This window comes from Aspergillus glaucus, assembly GCF_001890805.1.
Source record: "Aspergillus glaucus CBS 516.65 unplaced genomic scaffold ASPGLscaffold_2, whole genome shotgun sequence".
NCBI lineage: Eukaryota > Fungi > Ascomycota > Eurotiomycetes > Eurotiales > Aspergillaceae > Aspergillus > Aspergillus glaucus.
The window spans coordinates 17,613-42,716 of NW_019170454.1; the positions used below are offsets into that span (position 1 = coordinate 17,613).

A 25,104-nucleotide genomic window follows, 5' to 3' on the forward strand; every position below is an offset into this window, starting at 1 on the left:
GGTCAGGGCATGACTTTAGGGCCATCCAAACCGCACGTATCCTCTTATTGTTCACCGTGTTTCAAGTATCTGACCGTATTATATCCTGCTGGAGAGAATGCCGTCTTGAAGTCCATGAAATCGCAGCCTTCCGAATGGGGATAGGGAGGAGCGGAAAACTATGCGGCGAGTGCCGGTCGTTCAGAAACAGCGACACCCATTCTCCAGCATCCCGAAATAGATGTTTTATCCTCCGTGTACAACCTGTGTGCTCACAGGGTAGGCATACTAAAAAATCAACAGGCCAGTCAAACAGTTGATGCTCGACAGCTCCGGAAATGTCTTCTATGCAGAAAGAAGGGCCGTACGAGACTTACCAGTACATTAACAAAAACGCATCCTGTTAAAGCTATACCATAAGCCCTCTCACTCAACGTACAGAGTAGAATATGCTTTTTGTTTCAGATTCATAATTCGTGAAAACCACGTAATACACACTAGCCACAGTACTGACGTGTGGCTGATGCTCTTCCCGTTTAGGAGAATCTCTATCTTTTGATTCTCTCGACTTTTCTCTTCTTTTCCCATTCTCATCCCCTCCCACTCATTCATATAGCATGATACCTCCTGTGCGATCCTCCATCACTGCCCTCTAATGCGCCCCTAGGGCTGGTCGTTTGCCGCCAATGCAGGATTTAGGCGCTTCCTGTTCGACCAATTGGTGTGAGATTTGACACAGGGGTGTTGGTGCGCTCTAACAGAGCGCGGATTGCTGCAAATATCTATATATAGCCATGGCCCCGCCACTCTTTCTCGCTTTTTTTCGGCCTTGTATTGTTTCGACACATGCTGGGAAATCTAGATACGCCAGTTCAGGGAGACCGTGAGTGACTATCTCAGTCCTAAGAATGACGGCTCATTGCTAACGCTTTTATTAGAAAGCTCTTCACACAAGGCACATACGGCCAAAAGGCAAAAAAACCGAGATTAAAACGAAATCGCCATGGCCAGTCAAAGCGATCCGTATTTTATTGCAAAAGGAGATGTTCATTATCCACCGTTGAAAAGGCTCGCCTCGACTTCAACCAAGGAGCTCGTTCAACGCTTGAGATTCACCCAATGTGACTCCAGAGAAAAGGGCGCCATGCTTGCAATGGTGGCCGGCATGGTCAATAAGTTCGCAGAAGCGCAACCGCAATCGTATTGGAGGGAAGCCGCGATGCTGTCGTCGGTCGTGACTGATAATCAGTATCGCCATCTCGTCACGAGTTTTGCAAATACAATCATCCGTGGCACAACTGACGGCACAATACTCGACCCAGAGTTACTGACATGCTTCGCATTTGTTCTCCGCTATGCTCCGTGTACGTTATCTGCCGAATCCCATATGCTTGGGTCAGTCCTCAAAAGTCTGCAAATGCGCCTGGAAAAATCCCAGCGACAAAGTGAGCCGGAAGTTCAGTATCAGGTGACCAGCATACTGTCAATCATTTTAGATGCCATGGTCGACGTCAGGGTCTCCGGGATTGACAGAGAGACACTTCACGAACCTCTGTCTCAGCAACTTGAGGGCATGACGAAACACCAAAATCCTCGCCTGGCTCAAGCTGCCAGCTACGCATACCAGGCTCTACGAGGAGTTCCCGATAATGAGGGCCCTTTTGAAACATTTCAGCGACAGAGTTGGAATTTGATACAAATATTAGCGAAAACGGCCGGGGGTGTTTCGAGTATGGATCCAACAAAAGCTCTCGATGCCACATCAAATGCAATGGAATTCCTATCTTTCTTCAAAACCGTGGTGAATGCTCTTCAGGACCTTTATGAATCATCCCATGATCTGCAACAGCTGGTACGAAACATGGCAGACCTATCCTCGCAGAAATCCTGGTATTGGGCTCTTCGATACAGTAACTTGATGATCTCATCAGGGGCATTCGAAATGTTGAAAGCTTTTCTCCAGCAAGTTAATTACCATGAGCAGGAACTTCTTTGGTGCGGCGTGTATGCGCAGCTTGAGCAGGCCTGGGACGCCGGCGATGGGGACCAGAAGGAGCGAATCGTTGCTTTCGTCGGCAGCATCATACCTGAAAAGAAGGCACCCGCTCGTGTCCGTGACTGGGTTTCGTTAATTGGCGACACCCTTGGTCAACCAAGCTGGAGGGATGCAACCCCTCAGCCTCACCACAAGTTCCGCTGGTGGAAGAATACTTCGTTCAAATCCGGTATACCGTTCTTCTCGATCGAAAGAATTAGACTGGATGACGATCCCAAAGCTCTTCTTGACGCGGCGTGGCGCAATTGCAGACAAGCCTTGATCTTCGATGCTGACAGCGCGATCAGCGAATATTACGCCCGAGACGATCGCCTTGCAATCAAACGTATTTCCGGGAAGCACCTCGACACAAATCAATGTTATATCAACCTTTCTTTAGTAGAGCGATCACTGGGAGAGGACGTGTCAATTCCAGGCCCAGGACCCTCTTGTTTTACACTCTTCAAGAGCCTGCAGGTTGGGCGAGCCGATAAGGCGAAAAATGTAAACCTGACCAGGCTATTTAACGACCGGGAAAGCTCAGACGGTACAACAATCCGGCCGAGGCGGATCCTAATTCGAGGACGTGCAGGGGTTGGAAAGTCCACCCTTTGCAAGAAAATCGTTCATGATTTTCTCCAGGGCCAATTGTGGGACGGGCTCTTTGACCGTATTCTTTGGATTCCATTGCGGATGCTCAAGGATGACGCGAACGTGGAGGATTTGCTCCGCCAGACGTATTTAGAATACGCCTTTCCAATTCATGAGCGAAAGCGCCTGACTTCGGCACTCTGCGATACTGCATTTGAGGGGACCGACCAGCGAACTCTCCTGTTACTCGACGGCCTTGACGAGATCTCCGGATCACAAACTCCCCGTGGAAGTCAACTGATTGAAGCACTCGGCAGCTTATTGAATCACAGAAATGCTATCGTCACTTCTCGCCCATATGCAACCGATGGCACGGGTCTCGCACGCTTTGATCTGGAATTGGAAACAATTGGATTCCGTCCGGATCAAGTAGAAACCTACGTAACAAAGACAACACAGAGTAAATTCACAGCAGATGCGATCAGAGAGTTTATCGGCAGTCACCAGCTTGTTCAAGGGCTGGTCCAGATACCCATTCAGCTTGACGCATTATGCTACACGTGGGATGGTGACTTTACCAAGGGTGGACCCGAGACCATGACTGCCCTCTACCAAGCCATGGAGCAAAAGCTATGGACGAAAGATATCTTGAAACTTGAGATCAAGGACAAAAACGGAACCATCAACGAAAAGCAAGCTTGGGCATTACGGAATCGTTCGCAGCTCGAAGGGCGAATAGGAGACGAGATGAGATACCTCGAGCTCCTTGGATTCACTGGCCTCTACAGCAACACAATTGAATTCGATCAGGATTACCGCGACACTATACTCCAGAGGATCAGCAGCTCTGGGGTGATCGATGATCTCTCTTTCATTCACAGCGTGGATGACTACACTCTCGACAGACTCTCCTTTTTGCGCACTTCGAATGCCTCCCATCACAAGACTGGAGCCTACCACTTCATCCATCTTACTTACCAGGAGTTCTTTGCTGCACGACACTTTACCAGACACTGGATATCCGGCAAGCCTCTCATTCTTTTCGATCCCAAATCCGAAAAGAGAAATGGTACAGTGCGGCTCCAACCCGAAGAGTTCCTCCGAAAGGAAAAGTATAACACGCGCTACGATATCTTCTGGCGGTTTGTCACGGGCCTTCTCTGGCGTGAAGACGATGAACATTTGTCCCAGTTTTTAGAAAAGATCGAGCAAGAGCCATACGACTTGCTGGGACCGGTGCATCTACGGCTCTCCATGCATTGTTTCAGCGAAGTGCCTTCATTGGACAAGGACTCTCGTATCGAGCAGTTTAGGATCCAGATGAAGCGGCGCTGCAAACAGTGGGCTCTGTTCGAGTTCAAACTTCTCCATCGAGTGGAAGTGTGCTGTGAGATGGAGTTTCCTGACGATATCCTGAGTGAAATGCTGCAACCAGAGCCAGACGATTCGAAGGTGGCTATACTGGAAGGTGCATCGCATAAACCACAGCTCTCCTCACGCTTGTTAGAGACAATGGTTTCGCTTATGAATGACGCCACGGCATCGGTCGAAGCCAGAGTACATGTAATTCATGCTTTCGGCGAGCAATCCTACCTGTCAGAGAAGATATTGGAGATTTTGATGCTTCTGATACAGAATACTGATGTATCCAAATATTTCAAAGCATCAGCTATTTATGCTCTGGGCAAGCGATCCATCTTACCTGAAAATGCCTTGAAAGTCATAGTGTCTCAGTTAACAGACGCTAATGTGTCTGTGAGGACTGCTGCTATTTTTGCTTTAGTTGATCACTCACCCATTCCCGAAAGCCTTTTGGAAATTCTGGCATCACACTTGGGAATCAACGATTATTCCATCAAGACATCGGTAATTGGTGCTTTAGGCAGACAGCAACCTCTGCCTGACGGTATTCTGAGAGCACTGATTTCACAATTGGAAGACGATGATCTGGATATCAAGATATTTACTTTTCGTGCTCTACAGTGGCAATCCCTGCCGCCGGAAATTATCCTGAATGTTCTGTTACCTTACCTAAAGGATGCCAATCCTGCTATCAGAAGTGCCGCTATGTCTCCTATAAGGTCCCAAATGTCCATACCGGAGAAGGGTTTTGAAACATTGATCGCCGCACTTAGAGACGCAGATGAGAACACCAAAAACCTTGCGGGAGGTGTCGTACACAGGATAAGCACCCGAACATCACTGCCGACAGAGATCATGCACAGTTTGGTGTCTCTGTCCGGAGATGCCGATGCAACCATCAGAAGGAATGTTGTTACGATCTTAGACGGACAATCTGCGTTACCAGAAAATGCCCTAGAATCCTTGTTGTATCGACTAAGCGATCCAGTTATTAACATCCGAGAAGCTACTGAGGATACCCTCAGCAAACAACCTCTACCAGGGAAGATTTGGGAGCGCTTGGTGTCTCACTCAACGGGTGCCGATGTGTCTCTTAGACGATCTGCTATTTCCATTTTAAGCAGACGAATTCCCTTAGCAGATAACATCCTAGAGGCCCTCGTTGCTCAATTAGAGGACACTGACGGGTTTGCAAGGCAGTATGCTCTAAGCGCCCTCGAAGTACAATCTCCTCTGCCAGACAAGATCCTGAACGCTCTATCGCTCCAGCTGGTCAAGCATGCCGGTAATCCGTCAGTTAGAGGATACATTATTGGAGTTCTCGGTGCACAGCCCTCTGTGCCAGAAATGGCTCTGGAGATTCTGGCATCTCAATCGTTGAATACAAACATGTCAGCCTCGACGCATGCTTTCTCGGTGCTGGAGAGTCAATCCTTCCTACCGGGGGAGGTTTTGGAAACTCTAGCAACTTATCCGAAGGATGCTGGTACATATTTCGAATTGCATGCTGGGAATCTTCTTTGTAGACACGCAAATTCTTCTACTCTTCCGAAACTGAAAATGGAGACACTGCGACTTGTTTACCGAATGGGACCTAAATATTGGACCCAGGAACCGGCGATGTACTCTGTGCAGGACGGAAAGCTTTTTGTGCAGACGTCGTTTGAACGAGAAGTGGTTCCGGTCTTGGAGAGAAAGGATGAGATTCTTCGGGCGTTTTGGGATGAGGCTGTGGCGATGGGTAATCCTATCACGGAGTGGTACAAGTGGTAGTATTTGTGTTCTAATGTTGTTCTGTATTTCTTGATAGCGAATAGAGTGGCACATACACATCTGGATCATGACTTCTGCATCTGCACTAGCAACGGACAATGGCTGTCTAAATCAGCAGTCTATTTTATTCATGTTATCGTTCCTTCGCGTCGCCACGAGCGGATATTTACAGCATGTCTATTGACTATTTACAGGGTCAATCATTCCTGGACACTCGCGCGCCATTGGTTGTGCGCGGCCTCAAACTTCTCGTTGTCAGTCAGCATATCCCAGCCAGTCAGAGCCAGCGACTTGCCGACAGCAATTGCCTCTTCGTGCGCCTCGTCCTTGCCTGCAGCCTCAGCAAAGGACGAATGATGGAGATAGGCGCCTTTGGAGGCGGGGATGGCGAACATGGTGTGTAGCGTGGGAGTGACATAGCTGACGTTGCCTGTGCTGGTCAGTATCTGTATTTCGAGGGTGATAAGGAGCAGAAACCTACCGATATCAGAAGAAGCCGTCATGACCTTTTCATGGTCCTTGAGGACATTCCGACCATATGCCTGCATATGGGACTGGTACCGTTCGCACAGCGTCTCGTTGAGTCGGACATCCTTGTACAGCTCGTCTCTGTTTAAATTAGTTTCCGACAAGAACTGGAAAGGAACATGGGGCACGATGCGCACTCAACGATATTGACTTCACACCCGGTCGCCAGAGAAGCCGCCTCGATACAATTGCGTACCCTAGCCACCAGCTGATTCAACCCCTTTAATGTCGGACTGCGCGCCTGCCAGATCGCCTTGGTATAATGCGGGATGATATTTGCGACCTTGGGGGTGTCCAGGAATGCGCAATGGATCCGCTCATCGGGCTTGATTTGTTGGCGCAGAACCGAGACGTTGTTGTATGAGGCTACCAGGGCATCAAGGGCATTCACTCCGTCCCATGGATTCCCGCCGGCGTGCGCGCTTACGCCGGTGAATTCGCAGAAGAGCTTCTTCCGGGCGTTCATATATGTACCCGCGATACCGTCCGAAACTACACCGGGGAAGAGCTCGTGGACACATGCGTGACTACGTAGGTTAGTTTAAAGTCTAGCGGGCGAGGTGACGAAGACATACCCCATCAAGGAAATGTCGACATCTTTGTAGGCACCGGCTTCAATCAATTGAGCCTTGCCACCTCCATTCTCTTCTGCCGGTGTTCCCAACAGCTGTGTTCTACCCGGGATACCGAATTTCTTTATCGCGAACGACAAGGCGAGAAATGCAGTGATACTGCTCGTGGCGATGAGGTTGTGACCGCAGGCATGTCCAATACCAGGAAGCGCATCGTATTCAGCGTTGAAGTTGACCAAACGACCGCCGGAACCAGTGGTGGCCTCGAACGCTGTCTCTAAGCCGTATGCATGGCGAGTAACAGTGAAGCCTTGCTTCTCGAGGAAATCGCAAATGGTATCATGCGCTTTGTACTCGTGATACGCGAGTTCCGGGTTAGACCAGATCTAGATGAGAGATACCGGTTTAGTCCATGATGTCAGACTCGCGACCACAACAAATGTACCTGTCTATTGAGCTCGCGCAGCGACGAGTTCAGCGACTCGACTGCCGCGTCGACTGCCGGTTTCACGTCAGTGAGATGCGTTCCGTTTAAGATGGCCATTTTGATCGGGAAATGCAATGGATTGTCAGCGAAAAGCCAAGCGCCGAGCCATGTGGTCTGGGGAACATGCTCTCTTTATGATACTATTTTCTGGCATAACATTACAAACGGAAACCATGTCTTTGTGTGAAAATGCCTCTCCCCCGGGGCAGCCGACAGACCTCGTATCTCTCCGCGTTTTCCATTGCGGGGTTCCGTTGGGTTATCTCAATGTCACATCCTATATCGGGCAAACCGGAGGAATCCATTACTCATGTGTCTTTGACTCGTCGGCAGATAGGGAATGGACAGCGCCTATCTTGCCGATGGTTACTGTTTGCAGCGAGAAGCGTGCTTTTATCTCCGCATTCGAGATCTGGGGTGCGCCTTCTTTATTTTGCTATGGGGCACGAAGTACGTGATAAAAAAGCAATGTCCTAATCATCCTTGGTTCCCAGCCGATTGGATGGAATCACGAGAATACACAGCTGAAGCGCATTCCCCGCGAGAAATCGCCAAAGGACCCAATGTCCCATTGGTGTATCTGCCGACGGCCCAGACCGACTGGCGTTTCTGGCCCAAAGGAAACCCAAAAGTCTATCGGCATATGGTCTTTGCGTGTTGATAAGCCGCGCAGCGATGATCAACAGCGGTAAGTTGTGGTATGGGGGTTTTGTTCCGCTGTTGAGGAACATCACTCAACAACACACTGGCAAGTGCATTCCGTCTTTCCCAAAGAGGCCCGAGACACGGCAGAGGCTGAGCTGATCGGCTCTGACTATCTGCATTGTGCGGTGGTAATTTGATATTTGGTTCAATGTAGAAGTACAAGTATGTCATTATCTCTCCGCACCAGCCAAAGAAGTGACATATAAGACCTTTTGCCGGAAGGTTCTGTAGCGACCGATTCATTATTCTACCATATACCCAATCATGGAAAAGCGAACATCAAACGAACCTGCGGCTTCCACGAAAGAGGACCTGTGCGATGTCAAAGGCGAGGGACTCCCCGCGGCCGCTCAAGATGTGGTATTGGGAGAAATGCTCGAGGTCGACGCGACGCCGGAACAGGAGCGGAAAGTGCGATTGAAGTTGGATTTGGTATTGCTGCCGATGATGGGTGCTTGTTACATGATGCAGTACATGGACAAATACGTGTTGAGTCAGGCGACGCTATTCAACTTGCGACAGGACCTTGTATGTTTTCTTGCCTGCGATCGAGGATGATGCGATGCTCATACTGGTTAGAACCTTGTCGGCGACCAATTCAACTGGACATCGGCGATTTTCTATTTTGGATATCTGGTCTGGAGTTGGCCGAGCTCATACCTCATGGTCCGGCTGCCCATCGGAAAGTACCTCAGTGTTTGTGTGTTTCTTTGGGGAGGGTTTCTCCTGTGCCATGCGGCAGCAAAGAACTTTGCAGGCCTAATGGCAGCCAGATTCTTTTTGGTATGTTTATGTTGTATTGCATGCAACTATCTCGGTATATCGTTGCTGACACCATCAGGGAGTTGGAGAAGCATCGATTGCCCCAGGTTTCTCTCTCGTCGTTGGTATGTTCTACACGCGAGAAGAACAGCCAGCACGGTACGCACCCTTTCAACTCACTTGATCGGATCCAAATAGCTGACCATCCCAGACAAGCCGCCTGGTATCTCGGAAACTGCGTCGCCAACCTCATCAGCGGTGTGGTCGTCTATGGCATTGGAAACATCACAATCCACACGATCGCTCAATGGCAACTGATCTTCCTCGTTCTGGGTGCCGTGACCACGAGTCTGGCGTTCTGGTTGGTCGCATTGCTGCCCGATACCCCCAAGAATGCCATCTTTCTCAAAGAGAAGGAACGCGCCATTGCGCTGCAGCGGACACTGAAGAACAAGACGGGTGTCATGGACGTTGGCACGTTTAAGTGGAATCAAGTGTGGATGGCCTTTAAAGATCCGCAGACGTGGTTCTTGGTTTTGTATAACTTTTGCGTCAACCTTTGCAATGGCGGTATCACCTCGGTATGTCCTGCCATTTAATAAAAGACGTATGCAACTTACTGACGGGTCAGTTCTCATCAATTCTCATCAACGGCTTCGGATACGGTCGACTGAGGTCCCTCCTACTGCAAATGCCTATGGGAGCCGCCCAGATCGTTTTTCTAGTGATCACCTCCGGCGTGGCCACCTACATCAAGTCGACCCGAATCGCCATGATGATGTTTACTACATCACTATCGATGATGGGGATGATCCTGATCTGGAAATTGGACGCGGACAACAAGGGTGGTCGGCTCACGGGCTTGACCTTTGGCGGCGTGTTCGCCGTTAACATCCCGCTGTCGCTGAGTTTAGTCAGTTCCAATGTTGCCGGGTTCACGAAGCGGAGTGTCATCAGTGCTTTGATCTTCGTCGCATACTGCGTTGGGAATATCGTTGGACCTCAGTTTTATCTTGCGTCGGAGGAGCCAGATTATCCGGTATGCCCCTCGAATCGTTCATTCCGATTTTCAAGACTAATAAAGAGATAGACCGGAATCAAAGCAGCCATGTGCGGTCTTATCCTGGGCATCTTCTTCTTATTCTGCCTGATGGTGTACTACATCTGGGAAAACCGCCGCCGCGACGCACTATACGGACCCCCTTCGTTAATGACGGAGAACGAAGAATTGCAGCAAGACCTGTCCAACAAGACAGATGGGGAGATGGAAAGTTTCCGCTATGTAATTTAGTCACAATCGAGCCATGAAAAGCGCTCAGCACTTAATGATGTCATGAATCAATGCAATACCCTTGCGGGATGTTCTCTTCCCGGCTCACCTCAGTAGGATATCTGCATTAGACATTTCCTTGCTTCACAATGGTCTGCATATCTGCGAGCTTTCACGTCAGATCGATCTTCAACATACTCCTTGCATGACCATCGATCTTGGTAACGGCAAGGGAGGAGTTTATGTAGACGACTGGCTCAGCGCTGCTGAACCGGAGATGCACGAGATGCTCGACGTAATATTTTCTATAAATTACCAGAGCTTCCGCAGCTGCGTCAGTGTTATAGCCGCATCTGAGACATCGATCAAAGCGTTGATATGGTTATTCGGGCGTCCGAGACGGTGTCGGATTGGTGACCGGTGACTGTGGTGTACACCTTGGGGATGCTTATCAGGAACGAATGCTTGCAATGACACTGCAACTGAGATATTAAGCTAGAAAGCATACTGAAAGATGGTCTAATATCGATGGTAATGGTTGCATCGACTATTCAATAACAATGTTTTGAAAAAAAAGCTATATTACAAAGGATAGACTTGACAGGATAGCTATATTACAACTTATGCACATTTAGCAAGAAACGCCAGAGGGAACGTTCTCACAGTCATCACTAGACTCGCCACCAGTAATGTCAACGCCCTTCCAGGTCCAGTCATCGCAGCTACCATCACCGCAGAGGATGAAGACCGGGTTAGCATCGTCCTCAACGGAACCGGTGATACCATCGAAAGTAACCCCAGAGACCTTGATGTCGCTGCTGGGGGAGCCGGTCGCGCCACTGTTCTTGTAGTCCTGCTCGACGACAATACCGTAGTCGGAGATTCCGGAGAGCTTGATGTCGGAGTAGGTGATGTCGCTGACGGAGCCGGTCTCGTCGACCATGGTCTTGATGCGCAGACCGTTAGCCGAGTTGCTGATGGTCGAGTCGGTGATGGTGACGTTCTGGACGGTGTTGTCGTCGCGGCCACCAACGGAGCCGATGGAGAGACCATGGCCACCAGAGCACGAACCGCCCGAGAACTCGATGTTCTTGCCCGAGTTGATGGCGATACAGTCGTCCTGGTTCTTGACGGTGGCGCCGCGGATGTAGACACCGTTAGACTCGCTGATGTCGAAAGCGTCGGTGTTGTGGCCGCCGTTGTCGTCGCCGTCCGAGTTGTCGATGGTCAGGTTCTCGAGGATAGTGTTGTCGGCCTGGACACTGATGGCCTGCACGGGGGTGTTCTTGATGTGCAAGCCGGAGATGGTCGAGTCCTCGATGGAGTGGACATACATGAACTTGGGCTTGGTCTTGCCGCCGTTGGTACCCTTGCTGTCCCACCAGCGCGAGCCCTCGCCGTCAATCACAGCATCCTCGGCAGCGGTGATGGTGAGGCCGGAACCACCGAGACGGATGAGAGGACCCTTCCACTCCTTGTAGCCAAAGGTGGTGGTACCCTCGAAGGTGATCTTGGACTTGTCGGCGGCGTCAGAAAGATCCAGGGTCTCACCGGCGGGGACCTCGATATCCTTCAGCACGACGTCGGAGCACTTCGAGATACTCTCAGAGGCCGCCGCGGCGTCGGTGAAGGTGCAGGTGCTTGCGCGCTTGGTGAAGTCCGAAGCACGAGAGGGGGCCGGGGCAGCAGAGACAACGGAGCCCAACGCAGCTAGGCCGAGAAGTTGGAAGGAGTGCATATTAATGAAGGGAATCGGTTCTGGTCAACAGAACGGAATATATTAGAGAATAGAAGTGAGTAAAGAAAGTAGTAAAGAGAGAATGAACTTGTTGGATGAAAGACTTGTTGAAGGTCAGGGACAAAGGTTTTTATATGCAAAAGCTAAGCTTTTTACCTGGCCTTATACCAGCCCTATCTGTGTCAAGGTGAAACTGTCGGAATAACTTCAGTGGCAGCCCCGAGTTTGCCCTGAGCCCACTCCGATCAATCTGTGACAGCCGGTGGGGACGCCGAAGCTTGACTAGCCATGGATCCGAACTGTGCACAAACACAGTAATCCCATTGAATAGAAACCCCCGAGACTCGATATTAAAAAAAAAATCCGAGCCATCCGTGCAATTGTTATTGTCGGAACCACCCGATGCGACGATCTAATCTCACTGAAACCGCTATAAATAGTATGGTGGGCTACCCTGATTGCCCTCTTTTCTAGAGAATTAGATGATACACTGCTGCCTGTAGTGTCGCATGTAGAAATAATGGCCTGATCCAGATCAATATCGTGTAATTGCATTCATTTGTGGTTGTTGAGTATATACAACACCCTGTGTACGGAGCGCAACATTACCGCAATCGCCACCCCTGCCAGTGCAAAAGAGCCGTCGGAATAAAACTAACACCGGTAATCAGGGCGACCATGACTCCTGCACTAGCTGCGATGCCGACTTCTTCGAACATAGCTGGAAACCTGCGTCGTGTTAGTCATGTCGATACAGAGACAACCGGGGTGACATACCAGAACGGCCCGATAAACCCCCATTCCGAACGGACAAAGTTGATGAATACACCAACACTCCCAGCATCCTCAGGATAAATGTCTACAGCATACGTGGTAAGAACAGTGGTTACAACCTGATTGCCAAAAGCCGCAATACCCGTGCCGACAATCGGCACCACGGTCCATTTCCCAGCCTGGGCCTGCTCAGTGCACACCAGGAAGATAATCATACCCGCCATACTCAGCAAGAAGCCGATATAGCTCAGCCAGAGCCGAAACTCGGGGGCTGGAAGGTGGCCTATGCGACGGGCGCGCCAGCTCATCCAGAGATCCGACATGATGCCGCCCAGCTGCTCGCCTAGCAGTGTCCCGATGATGAGCCCGAGGAACTGCAGGCCTAGTTGCTCTGCGTTGAGCTCGAACTTCTGCTGCAGTAGCTGGGGTATTTCGATGGAGTTCAGTACGCTGGCGAAGAGGAAGACCATTCCGTATGCGACCGCGGCGAGCATAACGGGGACTTTGCGGAAGAGGGAAAGAGGATGGATGAATTCGTTCAACGCAAAGGGCCGGGGGTCAATCCGTCCAATGCGCAGGTACTGTCGTTGGAGGACTGATCCTGTTTTGTTCGACTGGACGTAACGGGTCTCTGGTCCGAAGAATATGTATAGAATGAGCTGACATCCATTCGTCTTTCCTGGTTAATATAGCTCGGATAATTTCAATGCAAATCGGCACTCACAATAGCCAATATCCAATAGATCCATACGTATCCCACGCGATTCGCCACGAATCCAAAGATGAGAGGCCCAATGGGTATCCCCAAGGTCACCATCACAGTCCAAATACCCATGTACCGCGCCCGTTCATGCTGGAAATACGTTTCCATAACCACCGCACTCCCAATGGCCATGGCTGGCGAGATGAAACACGCCACCAAGGCCCGACAAGCCGCCATTGAGGCGTAATCCGGACTCTTCGCGCATCCCACATTGCACACACAGCTCAGTATCAGCGACAACAGGAAGATTGGTCTCCGTCCGAAACGGTGCGACAATGGCTTCCACAACAACGGCGCACCGCCCAGGATCGCAATCTGCAACGAGACGAGATAACTTGCGCGTTGTAGCGAGACACCCAGTGCTTCCGAGATCTCCTCAAACGCGGGGATGATTCCGGCCGCGGAAAAGGTGCCCATGAAGGCATGGAAGGCGACGAGAGCCAGATTGGTGCCCTTTTTCCACGACGGCCAGTTGTACGGATCTGTCGGGTCGATGCTAGGAATAGGATCGAGGTTCAGGGTGCCATGACGATCGATGAGGAAGGCTTGATGCTCTGGTGAGAGACTTGGTGTCAGGGTTTTGGCTGCTGCTTCTTCAAGGTAGTCCGGGTGCCCTTGTGGCACACCGGCTTGGGATACTTCAATTGACATTCTGCTGGCTCTGGCACACACATCCCCGAAGACATCTCGATGTGCTTAAGAATGACCGCGTAGTGACTGGTTCCGCACATTGAAACGATTCGATTGACAAAGACGGAATGATAGACCTTTCCTGACAGACATGGCCAAGCCTTTGGGATGCGGAGAAAATGTGGGGAGAATGCATTTGACAGGTCCACCAAATTAAGCCAAGGGCAATGATAGTCGTGTCCCGGCATTGTTCAGTCTTGTTCGTAGCCGATCCGAGGTTCAGTGCGGAAAGTCCGATAATCCAGCTGCCGGTGATATCAGATTAGATTCATTCTAGACCGATGTTAGATCCCGGGGTAGATAGACTTTAATTGCTTAGATGGTATACAAAAATGTATACATTGTTGAGGCAGAGGTTGGAGAATTGCGTTCACGAAGGACCTCTGAATATGCTTGGACATGATCTTATCATATCGTAGGTTCAGGTATGAATATACCTTTTGCAATGGATTATATATCTTTGCGGAGTATCCGTTTGGCACAATCTTCACGGCATTTACAACGACGGACAATGCTCAATTATTTCTATGCAATGGTGCCAATTGTATATCCTGAACATTGAACCTGTCCTCTAAAGCTCTGACTCATAATCTACCGGGCCAGTCACCTACAGTGCCTGGTTTAGACACGATGAATGGCATCATTTCTGATGATTAATTACTCTTCACCGTCTAACTTATTTCGGATTAGGCGAATTTTGATTATGACAGAAGAGTCATAATTGGGAAGCATCCATCACCCGGTACGTACATTCATAGTCAACAATGACCGCACCCCCTCTAGTAGCCAACGCCCTCCAAGTCATCGGCAACACGCCCGTCGTGCATCTCCACCGTCTCGTCCCCGAAAACCACGCCGATGTCTACCTAAAACTCGAATCCGTCAACCCCACTGGCTCCTACAAAGACCGGATGGCCAAGTCCATGATCGAGGAAGCCGAGCGCCGCGGCGATCTGAAACCCGGAATGACCGTCGTCGAAGCAACCGGTGGCAGCACTGGTTCTTCGCTTGCGTATATCTGCGCGATTAAGGGGTATCGGTTCCGGGTTGTGTCGTCGAATGCGTTTGCGCCGGAGAAGTTAAGGACTATGAGTGCGTTCGGGGCGGAGGTTGAGTTGATTCATAGTCCCACGGGGACTATCACGGGTGACTTGGTCCCGTCGATGGCGAGACGGGCACGGGATATCGCCGAAAGCGGGAACTGTTACTGGACGAATCAGTTTACTAACCGGGACTCCTTCGTTGGGTACGAGGATATCGGCCAAGAACTCGTGCAACAGTTTCCGGACGGAATCGATGCCTTCTGCGGTGCTGTTGGCACTGGCGGGATGGCGATGGGGGTTTCTCGCGTTTTGAAATCCCAGAGACCCGAGACACAAACGGTTGTGCTCGAGCCGGCCTCTTCGCCGGTACTTACGGAAGGCCGTGCCGGGTCGCATGGGGTGGAAGGTGTTGGGCTTGGGTCTGTCCCGCCACATCTGGAGAAGAGTTTCTACGATGAAGCTCGGGCGATTTCTGAAGACGAGGGTCGTCAGATGTGTCGCCGTCTGGCTCGTGAGGAGGGTCTTCTGGTCGGTACCTCGACAGGTCTTAATGTCGCCGCTGCATTGGCCCTGGCTAAAGAGCTAGGACCCGGGAAGACTGTTGTTACGGTGGCGGTTGACACAGGACTCAAGTATTTGAACGGGAATCTTTTTTCGGTATAGAATGTACATATCTAGATAGACTAATCCAAGAAGATCTTGCCTTGAGCCACCAAAGCCGCTGGACCAGCGAGCTGCATGCTCTCCACCTTGTCTCGTGACTCGTTCAACCCAATGTTGACAATGATCTGACTATCGCGTCCAATTTCCGATCCTTGGTCGATATTGAAGCGATGCTTGCGACTTTGCTGTCCAGATTGCAAAGCGAGATACGCACCCAAGGCACACGATCCACTTCCACACGCCGGATCCTCCAGGTCGATGGCAATCATGCGCACACGGAGGTCCCATACGGTCGTCTCTTCCTCGACGCGAGACTGCAGAGTTCGATAGTACATGACTCCGACAAACGAAGGACTCCAGTCATCGTCCAGGTCAATAGTTGGGCTTGGCCCCGGAGCCAAGTTGGCAAATGCATCAGGCTGCTTTGTAAAATCGGCCAGAACATAGGTGACTCCCTTGACCATAGATATCGTGGGGAATGTGCTGTCGAGACCGGCGACATCGGCCAGACCCTTCTGCGTCATTACAAGAACAGAAAGGGGAGCCTGCTTCTCATGAACATGCACATTATGCGGAACCCCCGCCGAGACAACCTTCTCAGCCGGATCATATTTAATCGCAACTGGCCCCGCCTTGGTGTCCAACGTCATACTCTGACTGGGGCCGTATGAACCCAACAGGCCCTGAAACAAAACATGTCCCGAACCAATGACCGGATGACCGGCGAATTCCATCTCATTCACGGGCGTGAAGATCTCGGCGCGCGGGTTTCGACCCGGCCCGCCATGAGTAAGGAAGACACTTTCGGAGAAGTTGAACTCGCGGGCGATTTGTTGCTTGCGCTGGTGGGTTAGGGATTTGTCGGTAATGTCTACCACGGCGAGTTGGTTTCCCTTGAGACTGTAATTGTTAGATAAAGTGGGCATTGCGGGGTGGGATGCATACCGTTCCGATGTGAAGACATCGATGGTGACTGTCCGGTTAGCGAGTGATAGCTAGTATTGTACTGTTGGCTCACCGTATGATGCCTGCTCTCCTGCCATTTTGTTCGGTGTGTTTCTGTGTAAATCTACAGCGATGGAAGCGTCTTATAAGTCGAGAGAATTGACTCACGATCATCCTGATCTGGATATGTCGGATATCGTCGGAGACAGCGGATTTGGCACTAGACATGCGCTAACCCAGTTTAAGGGCTGTAAGTACCGCGGACACGACCATTTGACGAATGAAAAATGGCAAATGACACTATACGGGCCCACCGATGTGGTTGACCGGGGAACTATGCGTAGGGAATGTGAGTCAATTGTTCATGATACCTCATCTCTCACCAAGCTCAATGTTAGCCCTGGCTTGGAAGCATATCAGGATGACCTCCCGTGGCTGCTGCAGTTAGAGGATTAGAATCATCTGGGCCGACGCCAAGGTCGACAAGGTACTGGACGATTTCTAACTGGTTGTTGATCGCTGCGCCGTGCGACATTGCACTTGCCGCGGTATATCTCCAATTATGGTACTCAGGATTGTAGTGAAGATGCCTGACCCATAGGCCGTCCACAAGGGCCTTAATAACAGCAAGATCGCCTCGCCCTGCTGCCGCGGATAATGTGTCTTTGGCGATATTCATGGAAGGTGAAAATTTCCCGCGTCCAATCATGAACTGCATGACGGACAGGTGCCCATTCTTTGCCGTGTCTAGCAGTAAATCATGAGGTAAGTCGATTCCTCGCTCTAGAAGAAGCTGTAAGACTGCAACGTGCCCATTCCGCATAGCGATAGCCATGACTTTCAAACGCTGCTCATTAGATATCGCTGTAGCAGCTCCTATATCTAGCCTCTTGCGAGCAACGATCTCAGAGCCATGCTCTGCTGCCCATCTCAATAACGAACTGTCAAAGTGACTCCGATTGTACTCATAAACATAGCTGTTCAGCAGTAGGTAGAGGCGGCGGTTGACCTGAGAGAGTGCACTGATATCCCACTCGTATTCTAGGAATTCCGCGATAAGAAAGAAAATCTCGTTATGGAGAGCTAAGAGATCCATGGTAGGATTTCGTATTCCTTCGATGTTCGATGGCACAGGTTGACGCTGATATGTTGTGTCAAGGAAAATAGAATTCGCTGCTGAAAAGAGGAGACTGAGAAATCCACTTAAGAATCAAAACGAATTGACTTATTCATACAAAACGAGACGCTCGGCTGTGCTACGTGGCGGCAACAGGGATAATCTTCCTCCGGAGACAGGGTATATCAAGGAAATCTAGCAAGCAAGCAACTGCTCACCACAACCTTCGTGTCAAGAGTGACCGTACAAGGATCATCCTTGCAAGCGAAAGAGGACATGCCGGCAGCTCTCTGGAGCAATGGAAATATGGCTTTAAGCCTATGCATTTAACCGGTGTGGTCTAAGTCTATATGGTCATTTCTAGTTCTTTCGGAACATGCACTATACACAGAATCAAATGCTATGTACAACAACCCCAGCGCTAGTTTGCCAACATGTCGATCTTAACTCGGAAGCGCTCCAGCATCCGCACCTTATCCCAGTCCTCACGCTCAACTGCCGTAGCTAGACATCTAGATATCTCCCGGTGCAGTTCATTCCGCGGTACAGAATGGGCGTCGGTTGACTGCAGCATGAGTCTGAAATCCGCAGCCCCCAGCTTGTCTACCGCATGAAGCAAAGACGTTTTGCCGTCACTTCCAGCGATCAGCGGATCCGCGCCCTTTTCCAAGAAATACCTCACATGATGAGGGACAGGTTCTTGGACGGTATGCAACAAAGCTGTGTATCCATTACGATCTTTCTTGTTGATATTCATACCGTGCTTCAGGAGTATATCAAGCGTTTCAGTCGAACAGGGTTCGAAGAAATAGTCAAGAAGATGATGGTGAGTTTCAGGCATATTGAAACCTTGATCCAAGAGAAAGTCGTGTGACCCTGTCAGACCATCGCGAATCGCAGCCATCACAGCAGCCTGTCTTTCACTGTGGGTAGATGGGAATTTCAAAAGCCCCCGGAGAAGGAGGCATCGAAGCATGGCTGGCCCGCCTTCTATTGCCCATCGTAAAAGATCGTTCTCATTCGGCTCTTCGATTTTCACACCGTTGTCAAGCAACAGCTCAACCGACGCTATCTTCCCACGACGGATCACTAGTGACATTACAGTGACCGGCTCATCATCCTCATACATTATGTCCGTGAGGTCAACGTCTCGATTGACAAGTAATCGGAATATATCTTCGTGTTCAACAGCTCCATACAGTAATGGTAGATCCAGGCAATAATCGTCATTGAGGTCAGCATCATGGTCAAGCAATAGCTTGACGATATGCTCGTGCCCTTCCCGAGCGGCGTGATATAGCGGATTTTCTCGTCGTGGGTTGACGCGTCTTTCATTCAACAATTGAGCAACGATTTCCGTGTGTCCATTTTTTGCTGCGGCTTCAAGCGGCCCGCGAAGGCCGGGCGTGTCAAATGGATATTTAAACAAATATTTTTCGTTCAGTGTACTATAGCTCAGAAGTTGTCGAACATGATATTCAAAGCCACAGGCAGCCGCCAGACAAAGAACAAAGGCTCTACTGTCGCTGGTTTCTAGGGTATTCGTGTCAAGCCCTGAATGTTCGAATAAAAGCCTTGCAATCCCCACATGACCGTTATCAAGGGCTATGAAGATTGGATTCTCGCGTGAGCGTTCTCGCGCTTCCGCCATGTCCACCCCATATTCAAGCAAGTACCCAACAATCTCCAAGTGGCCAGCTTTAGCAGCAATGGTAAGTGCAGTAGGTTCGTAATCGTAAGGGCCGGCCTTATTCGGGTTGGCCCCAAGCCGGAGGAGTTCTCGAACTGAATCCAAGCGGCCTCTTCGTGCTTCCAATCTCAATTCCTCACACCACGTGAACGATATATCACTTGGCAACAAGAAGTCTCCCAATTCCTCCGTGAATATTTTCGTCACGTTCAAATTACGACCCTGCCTCGCCATAGCGAAATCGGCATAGGGTTGTGTTGGAGAGCTGAGCATTGCTGGCACGCGAAGGAGCTTTACAACAGCCTCATGACCATGAACTGCCGCAAGAAGCATCAAGTGGTAGGAATGGTCCGCTGAAACTAGTTCCCTCTCCACGACTAGCCGGATAATCGCCGTCTGCCCGTTTAATGCAGCAGTCTCAATCGGATCATAGTCATTTTTTGGGCCAGGCATCCTTGCAGGAGCACCTGCGTCTAGCATTCTTGCCACAACAATCTCAGAGTCATGTTCGACCGCCCATTTCAGTAGTGAGCTGCCGAAGTAGCGGTCATTATGTTGATAGGCATAGCCATTCAGCAAGGAATATAGATAACGATTTGCCTGGGAGAGCGCGCTAATATTCCAAGAATATTCCGAGTAATTAGCGATGAGAAATAGGATCTCATTTGGGAGGCTCAGGAGACTCATTATGGCGGCGTCCACTGCAAGCCAGCTATCCGGTAATCGGTCAATGCTCTCTGTCTTAAAGCGCAATACCGGAGAGCAGACGGTCCCTGTGAAAGATGAATTGAAAATATGCAAGAAGAAAAAGGAGAAAACTAACATTGGTGTGGCGGGTGTGGCTGACTCATGTAATATGTGGCTAAGGCTATCGCCGCCTTCCTTATTTGGAAATATACTTCTCCTTTCGCTAAATCTACACCCTCCCCCCTCTCCCCCATGTTCGGAATAGCGCGAAATGTCCAAGTTATGCGATTTTAGTGTTGATTTTGTTAAAAAAGCGGTTTAATAGCCAGATTTTTCTGCGGTTTAAAATCATGATAGTTTTAAGCCAGTTAAGCACTCTCACAAATCAACAAAGCCCTTGAATGGCGGCATAGTAAGTTGGTATATTGGCGCCTTTTCGTAGCTTTGCTGACTTGCCTAATTCGGAGGGGTGTCGATTTAGCATCTCCCTTCCTTTTCTCTGTCCATATATGCATTTTGAACTCTCGTTTCCGCTGGCATGGTCCGGGATCATTTAACGGAAGGCCTCGACTGTCAGGCCGAATAGGTTGGACAGCTATGCTATTGCAATCCACATCGATAACGAATGAACCGAGTCGCAAAGAATATCTCAGTATAGAAGATACCATGTATCCGCTGACTGGAACGCCAGGTGCTCTCCGATGTACGTACTATAAGTGTATGTACCTAGTTCACCGGGTGAGGATCCTGTCAACATCACGGGCACTATATACAAGAAAGTATTCCTTCAATTTGGATCCAACCCTGCCAATCAAACACAGATCAGCTCTCCAGTCTATTCACCTTGAGTCGAAAACGCTCCAACCTCTTCACAACCTCCCACTGCTTAAACTCGACAGCCGCATCCAGACATCTCTCTATCCTATAGCGCAACTGATACGGCGGCATAGAGGAAATGTCAATTGATCGCATCAGGAGCTCAAACCCCTCCATCCACCGCACCGAGAGAGATAATGGCGTTTCCCCGCCTTTGTTCAGAGTAAGCGGATCCGCGCCTTTACTCAGGAGATATTCCACGGTTTTGATGTAGCGAAAGTGGATACTATACCAGAGAGCCGAGTATCCAGGGATATCGGTGGCATTTATATTCGCACCGCAGTTTAATAGTGTGTTGAACATCGCGTCTGCTTGAGAATGCCAGGAACCGTAGCCTATTGTCTGCGCATATCCAGCAAGCTTTTCAAGTGTTTTTGGGACCTCATCAATAGGCATGTTGAAACCTTGGTCCATGAGGTAGTTGAAGGAGGAGGCCTGCTTTCTGTCTAAGGCATATATGACGGCTTCCTTTCTCTCATTCGAATCACTAGGGATATTCAGAAAGCCCTTTCCAAGAAGGAATTTCATCATATCTGCCCCTCCTTCTATCGCGTAGTGCAGAAGACTGGTCCTCTCCTGTTGATGGTGCAAAGGGCCAGGAATTTCAATTGGCACATCACGATCCAACAATGTCTGGACCAAGGCCACTTTCCCGGACATAATCACCTGTAGCACTGTGGTGCTACTGGTGTAGCGAGAGTAAATTGGGCTCATGGGGTCAGCTCCTCGCTCAAGTAGCAGTTTGAAGATAGGTTCGTGCTCGATGGCTAGAACTAGCGGCAAGGAGACAGTAGCACCGAGGCGTTCGATGTAATTTGGGTCAGCACCGCGATCGAGCAGCAACTTGACTATATTCTCACGTCCTTCGAGGATGGCTAAGCGGAGTGGGTCTCGGGATGGGATCATGTCGCGAGGGTTACAAGAAGCGCCCTTGTCTAACAGGAGAGTGGCAATTTTCTCGTTGCCCGTCTTTGCGGCCACTTCAAGCGGTCCACAGCGTAGGCAACATTGATCATAATGAAGGACTACAAAGTCACTGTCATCAGGCAAGCCGTATTGCAGAAGCTCTTGCACATGTTGTTCAAACTCGCATGCAATAGCGGCATACAGCAAATATGCATGTTCCTTTTTACTGTTCATTGCAAACCTTTTATAATCGATGTTTTCCAAAATGAACCTCGCGTCACGCTCGTTGGTGGCGGCTTTAGAGAAAATGCTGGATCTCTGTTCAACTGATAACTGAGCCACATCTGCGCCATGGGTAAGCAAGTACCGGAGCATGTCAAAATGACCATAGGTGACGGCGGCAAGTAATGGGGTATCCCGTGTACGAGGAACTGCATTTGGGTTGGCTCCGAGTCGGAGCAGGCACTGAACCATTTCTAATTCACCCGCGCCCGCTGCGCTGCACAATGCCTTGGCCAGTGCGACTGTCAATGAAGGGAGGGGAAGCTGGTCAGGAGGATGTTCCATTTCCCATAATCTCATGAGTACCTCGACGACAGCAATATAGCCGTCCCCCGCTGCATCAGCCAACAGAAATTTGAAGTTCCAAGAAGCCGGGAGTTTTCGATGTTCAATAATCAACCGGACGATAGATGCATGGCCCTCGTGCACCGCTTCCGTCAGTGCGTCATAGTCAGGGTCGAGGAAGTCCGTTCTAGGTAGAGGTATGTTTCTTTCCAGGAACAGCTCTAGTATCGAGGCATGTCCATTCATCACAGCAAGCGACATGGCCGTATGCTCTCCATCATGACATCGCAAAGGGTAGGCCCCGTTATCCAGCATTTTGCGTGCAATTGACACGACTCCATTCTTCGCTGCCCATACCAATAATGAGCTATCGTGATGGCGTTGGTCATGTTGATAGGCAAGGCCATCTAGCAATAAATGGAGATGGCGGCTAGCCTGGGAGAAACAACTAATCTCCCAAGGATAATCAGAATATTTGGCAATGAGAAGCAAGATTTCGTTAGGGAGGTCTAAGAGATGCATGGTGAGAGGTGTTTGTTCGCGAAGTCTCGTGTTTTTCAGGCAGAATAAAAAAGAGCGGGGATCAATAAGTCATGTGACGTGCCTTCGAAAAAAAAAAAAAAGGCTGTGATTGTGAAGGCAGAATAGTTAATTCAATTTGTAATTCAAATCATCCAGTTTGAGTGCTTTACGAGGGGAAGCGAAGCTGAATCTGTGAGTGTTCTTCGGCGTGCATACAGTGGCCGGAGTATAAATAAGTGCGCTCTCTATAAGATCAAAATTGCATGTACAAAATCGTCATTAACTCGCCAACAGGTTATTCGTAGCCTGGAAGCGCTCGAGCAGTTTCACATTATCCCACTTCTGATTTTCCTCCGCAACGGATAGAGATCTAGCAATCTTCTGGCGCAATTCATCGCGCGGCACAGAACGGACATCAATTGACTGCAACACAGGTTTCAAGTCTTGCGCCGATAGCATGCGTGTTGCGGTAGCCAGCAGGATCTCGTCACGGTCCACTAGTAGCGGATCTGCGCCTCTGCTCACAAGAAATTTGGCATCTCTGACTGGTTCTTGAAGCCAGTACCCTAAGACTGTGGATCCGTCAAGAGAGCGGCTGTTTATATCCACGCCATGTTTCAACAACACATCGATCGTTTCAAGGGAATTGTTTTCGTCGCTTGGTGCCAAGTTTAGTGCGTCCCGAGCCACGCCAAGGGGTAAAGTGAAACCTGCGTCCAAGAGGAAGTCAAGAGATCCTGGAAGGTAATGATCGAGCGTATAGTTGACGGCACTTTGTCTGTCATGTTCGTCAGACGGGAGTTGCAGTAATCTCTTGGAGACTAGGTATTTGAGCATGGCCGGCCCTCCAATGAGTGCCCGGTTGAGAATATGAACGTTGTCGAGCGGAAGAAGAACATGAAGTTGAGGGTCTCCTAGAGTTGACAACAAGTGATCGATAAAAGTCGTTTTACCCAGTCGGACCAACACTGCCGTTATATTGACAGCGAAACCATTCTCATTCTCAGGAACTGGGGTCCTGATGGCATCGGACCCTCGCTCAAGAAGCAACTTGAATATAGCCTCATGCTCGATGGCGACTGACAGCGGTGTTGAAATCGAGTAATTCATCGATGTTGTGGTCGAAGAATCCATGACGTTGGGATCAGCATTGTGGTCAAGTAACAGCTTGACAATCGGCTCGTGCCCTTCACGAATGGCTGCAAAGAGTGCATGTTCTCGCTGGGTCATGCTCCTATACCTCCCTTCGTTGAATTGTAGGAAGTTCAGCAATAGGCCAACGATCGTTTCATGGCCCATTCTTGCCGCAACCTCCAGGGGTGCAGATAAATCGTAATGATGGTACACAAGATGTAACAAACGTTCCTCCCTCGGCAATCCGAATTGCACGGCCCACCAGAAATGAGGTTCGGAGCCCAGAGCGGTAGCAACCCACAGAAGCAGGGCCGCCTCACCTTCGGACTTGGGTGTGAGCGCCTCGAGCCCTGAGCGTTCAAATAAGAATCTCGCGACATCGGTGTGCTTTTCATTGATGGCTCTGTAGATTGGGTTACGCGGCGACGTCTTCAGCGCTGGTGCTGTTTCCGCCCCAGAATCAACCAAGCAACGCACAATATCAAGGTAACCACGCTCAGCGGCAAGGGAAAGCGGACCAAGCTTGTCGGGATGGACTGGGTTCGGGCTGATCCCAAGCTGGAGCAGGTATTGAATTGTTTCCAAGCACTCAGGTCCAGACACCACTCTTTGTTCCAATTCCCACGATAATATCTCGATTGCTTCATCTCTTGGATAATCGCTCCACATCTTATCCACAGGTATCTTCGTCACATCGAAGCCACATCCCTGTCTTACACAAAGCAGCTCTTTAGCCATGTTAGAGGTTATGGACACCCCATGGTCGTGAAGGAGGTATACAACAGAATCACTGCCGAAAATTGCCGCCGTTGTCAGCAAGGCGCCGCGACGGTCAACAGGTAGTAGATCTCTTTCCAGAAATAACTGAACAATTTCAGTGTGTCCTGCTGCTGCTGCTGCGCTGATCAAATCAAGACGATTCCAT

The 25,104-nt window shown here is 49.9% G+C and overlaps 10 protein-coding genes across 10 annotated transcripts; 4 read left to right on the forward strand and 6 right to left on the reverse strand.

Moving 5' to 3' along the window:
• Nucleotides 1–784: 784 nt before the first annotated feature.
• ASPGLDRAFT_678883 (uncharacterized protein) lies at nucleotides 785–5,819 on the forward strand. Its single transcript, XM_022549202.1, has 2 exons — nucleotides 785–862; nucleotides 918–5,819. The coding sequence occupies exon 2, from the start codon at nucleotides 983–985 to the stop codon at nucleotides 5,738–5,740; it is 4,758 nt and encodes a 1,585-aa protein (XP_022404885.1). The 5' UTR covers nucleotides 785–862; nucleotides 918–982; the 3' UTR covers nucleotides 5,741–5,819.
• Nucleotides 5,820–5,940: 121 nt separating this feature from the next.
• On the reverse strand, nucleotides 5,941–7,384 carry ASPGLDRAFT_116949 (M20 family metallopeptidase; the record flags this gene model as incomplete). Its single annotated transcript, XM_022539823.1, has 5 exons — nucleotides 5,941–6,170; nucleotides 6,222–6,349; nucleotides 6,406–6,795; nucleotides 6,844–7,226; nucleotides 7,286–7,384. The coding sequence occupies 5 exons, from the start codon at nucleotides 7,382–7,384 to the stop codon at nucleotides 5,941–5,943; spliced, it is 1,230 nt and encodes a 409-aa protein (XP_022404886.1).
• Nucleotides 7,243–8,006, forward strand: ASPGLDRAFT_678880 (uncharacterized protein). The gene has a single exon (XM_022549201.1). It carries the CDS (start codon nucleotides 7,402–7,404, stop codon nucleotides 7,783–7,785), a length of 384 nt encoding a protein of 127 aa, XP_022404887.1. The 5' UTR covers nucleotides 7,243–7,401; the 3' UTR covers nucleotides 7,786–8,006.
• ASPGLDRAFT_41734 (uncharacterized protein) lies at nucleotides 7,838–10,152 on the forward strand. Its single transcript, XM_022545474.1, has 6 exons — nucleotides 7,838–8,560; nucleotides 8,612–8,815; nucleotides 8,874–8,953; nucleotides 9,006–9,375; nucleotides 9,426–9,833; nucleotides 9,885–10,152. The coding sequence occupies exons 1-6, from the start codon at nucleotides 8,297–8,299 to the stop codon at nucleotides 10,083–10,085; spliced, it is 1,527 nt and encodes a 508-aa protein (XP_022404888.1). The 5' UTR covers nucleotides 7,838–8,296; the 3' UTR covers nucleotides 10,086–10,152.
• Nucleotides 10,153–10,583: 431 nt separating this feature from the next.
• ASPGLDRAFT_41736 (glycoside hydrolase family 28 protein) lies at nucleotides 10,584–11,911 on the reverse strand. The gene has a single exon (XM_022545475.1). The coding sequence runs from the start codon at nucleotides 11,800–11,802 to the stop codon at nucleotides 10,696–10,698; it is 1,107 nt and encodes a 368-aa protein (XP_022404889.1). The 5' UTR covers nucleotides 11,803–11,911; the 3' UTR covers nucleotides 10,584–10,695.
• Nucleotides 11,912–12,403: 492 nt separating this feature from the next.
• ASPGLDRAFT_140519 (putative MFS multidrug transporter) lies at nucleotides 12,404–14,003 on the reverse strand. The gene is made up of 3 exons (XM_022541699.1): nucleotides 13,301–14,003; nucleotides 12,580–13,250; nucleotides 12,404–12,531 (listed from the first exon to the last, which is right to left on the reverse strand). Exons 1-3 carry the CDS (start codon nucleotides 13,988–13,990, stop codon nucleotides 12,408–12,410), a joined length of 1,485 nt encoding a protein of 494 aa, XP_022404890.1. The 5' UTR covers nucleotides 13,991–14,003; the 3' UTR covers nucleotides 12,404–12,407.
• A 760-nt stretch (nucleotides 14,004–14,763) lies between these two features.
• Nucleotides 14,764–15,976, forward strand: ASPGLDRAFT_140521 (PLP-dependent cysteine synthase family protein). Its single transcript, XM_022541700.1, has one exon. The coding sequence runs from the start codon at nucleotides 14,794–14,796 to the stop codon at nucleotides 15,733–15,735; it is 942 nt and encodes a 313-aa protein (XP_022404891.1). The 5' UTR covers nucleotides 14,764–14,793; the 3' UTR covers nucleotides 15,736–15,976.
• ASPGLDRAFT_116568 (PhzF family phenazine biosynthesis protein) lies at nucleotides 15,756–16,661 on the reverse strand (the record flags this gene model as incomplete). The annotated part of the gene is made up of 1 exon (XM_022539777.1): nucleotides 15,756–16,661. One exon carries the CDS (start codon nucleotides 16,659–16,661, stop codon nucleotides 15,756–15,758), a length of 906 nt encoding a protein of 301 aa, XP_022404892.1.
• A 413-nt stretch (nucleotides 16,662–17,074) lies between these two features.
• ASPGLDRAFT_21784 (ankyrin repeat domain-containing protein) lies at nucleotides 17,075–20,428 on the reverse strand (the record flags this gene model as incomplete). Its single annotated transcript, XM_022543131.1, has 4 exons — nucleotides 17,075–17,821; nucleotides 18,016–18,087; nucleotides 18,270–20,260; nucleotides 20,311–20,428. 4 exons carry the CDS (start codon nucleotides 20,426–20,428, stop codon nucleotides 17,075–17,077), a joined length of 2,928 nt encoding a protein of 975 aa, XP_022404893.1.
• A 35-nt stretch (nucleotides 20,429–20,463) lies between these two features.
• Nucleotides 20,464–23,043, reverse strand: ASPGLDRAFT_41741 (ankyrin repeat domain-containing protein). Its single transcript, XM_022545476.1, has 2 exons — nucleotides 21,040–23,043; nucleotides 20,464–20,978 (listed from the first exon to the last, which is right to left on the reverse strand). Exons 1-2 carry the CDS (start codon nucleotides 22,836–22,838, stop codon nucleotides 20,906–20,908), a joined length of 1,872 nt encoding a protein of 623 aa, XP_022404894.1. The 5' UTR covers nucleotides 22,839–23,043; the 3' UTR covers nucleotides 20,464–20,905.
• Between the last annotated feature and the right edge of the window lie 2,061 nt (nucleotides 23,044–25,104).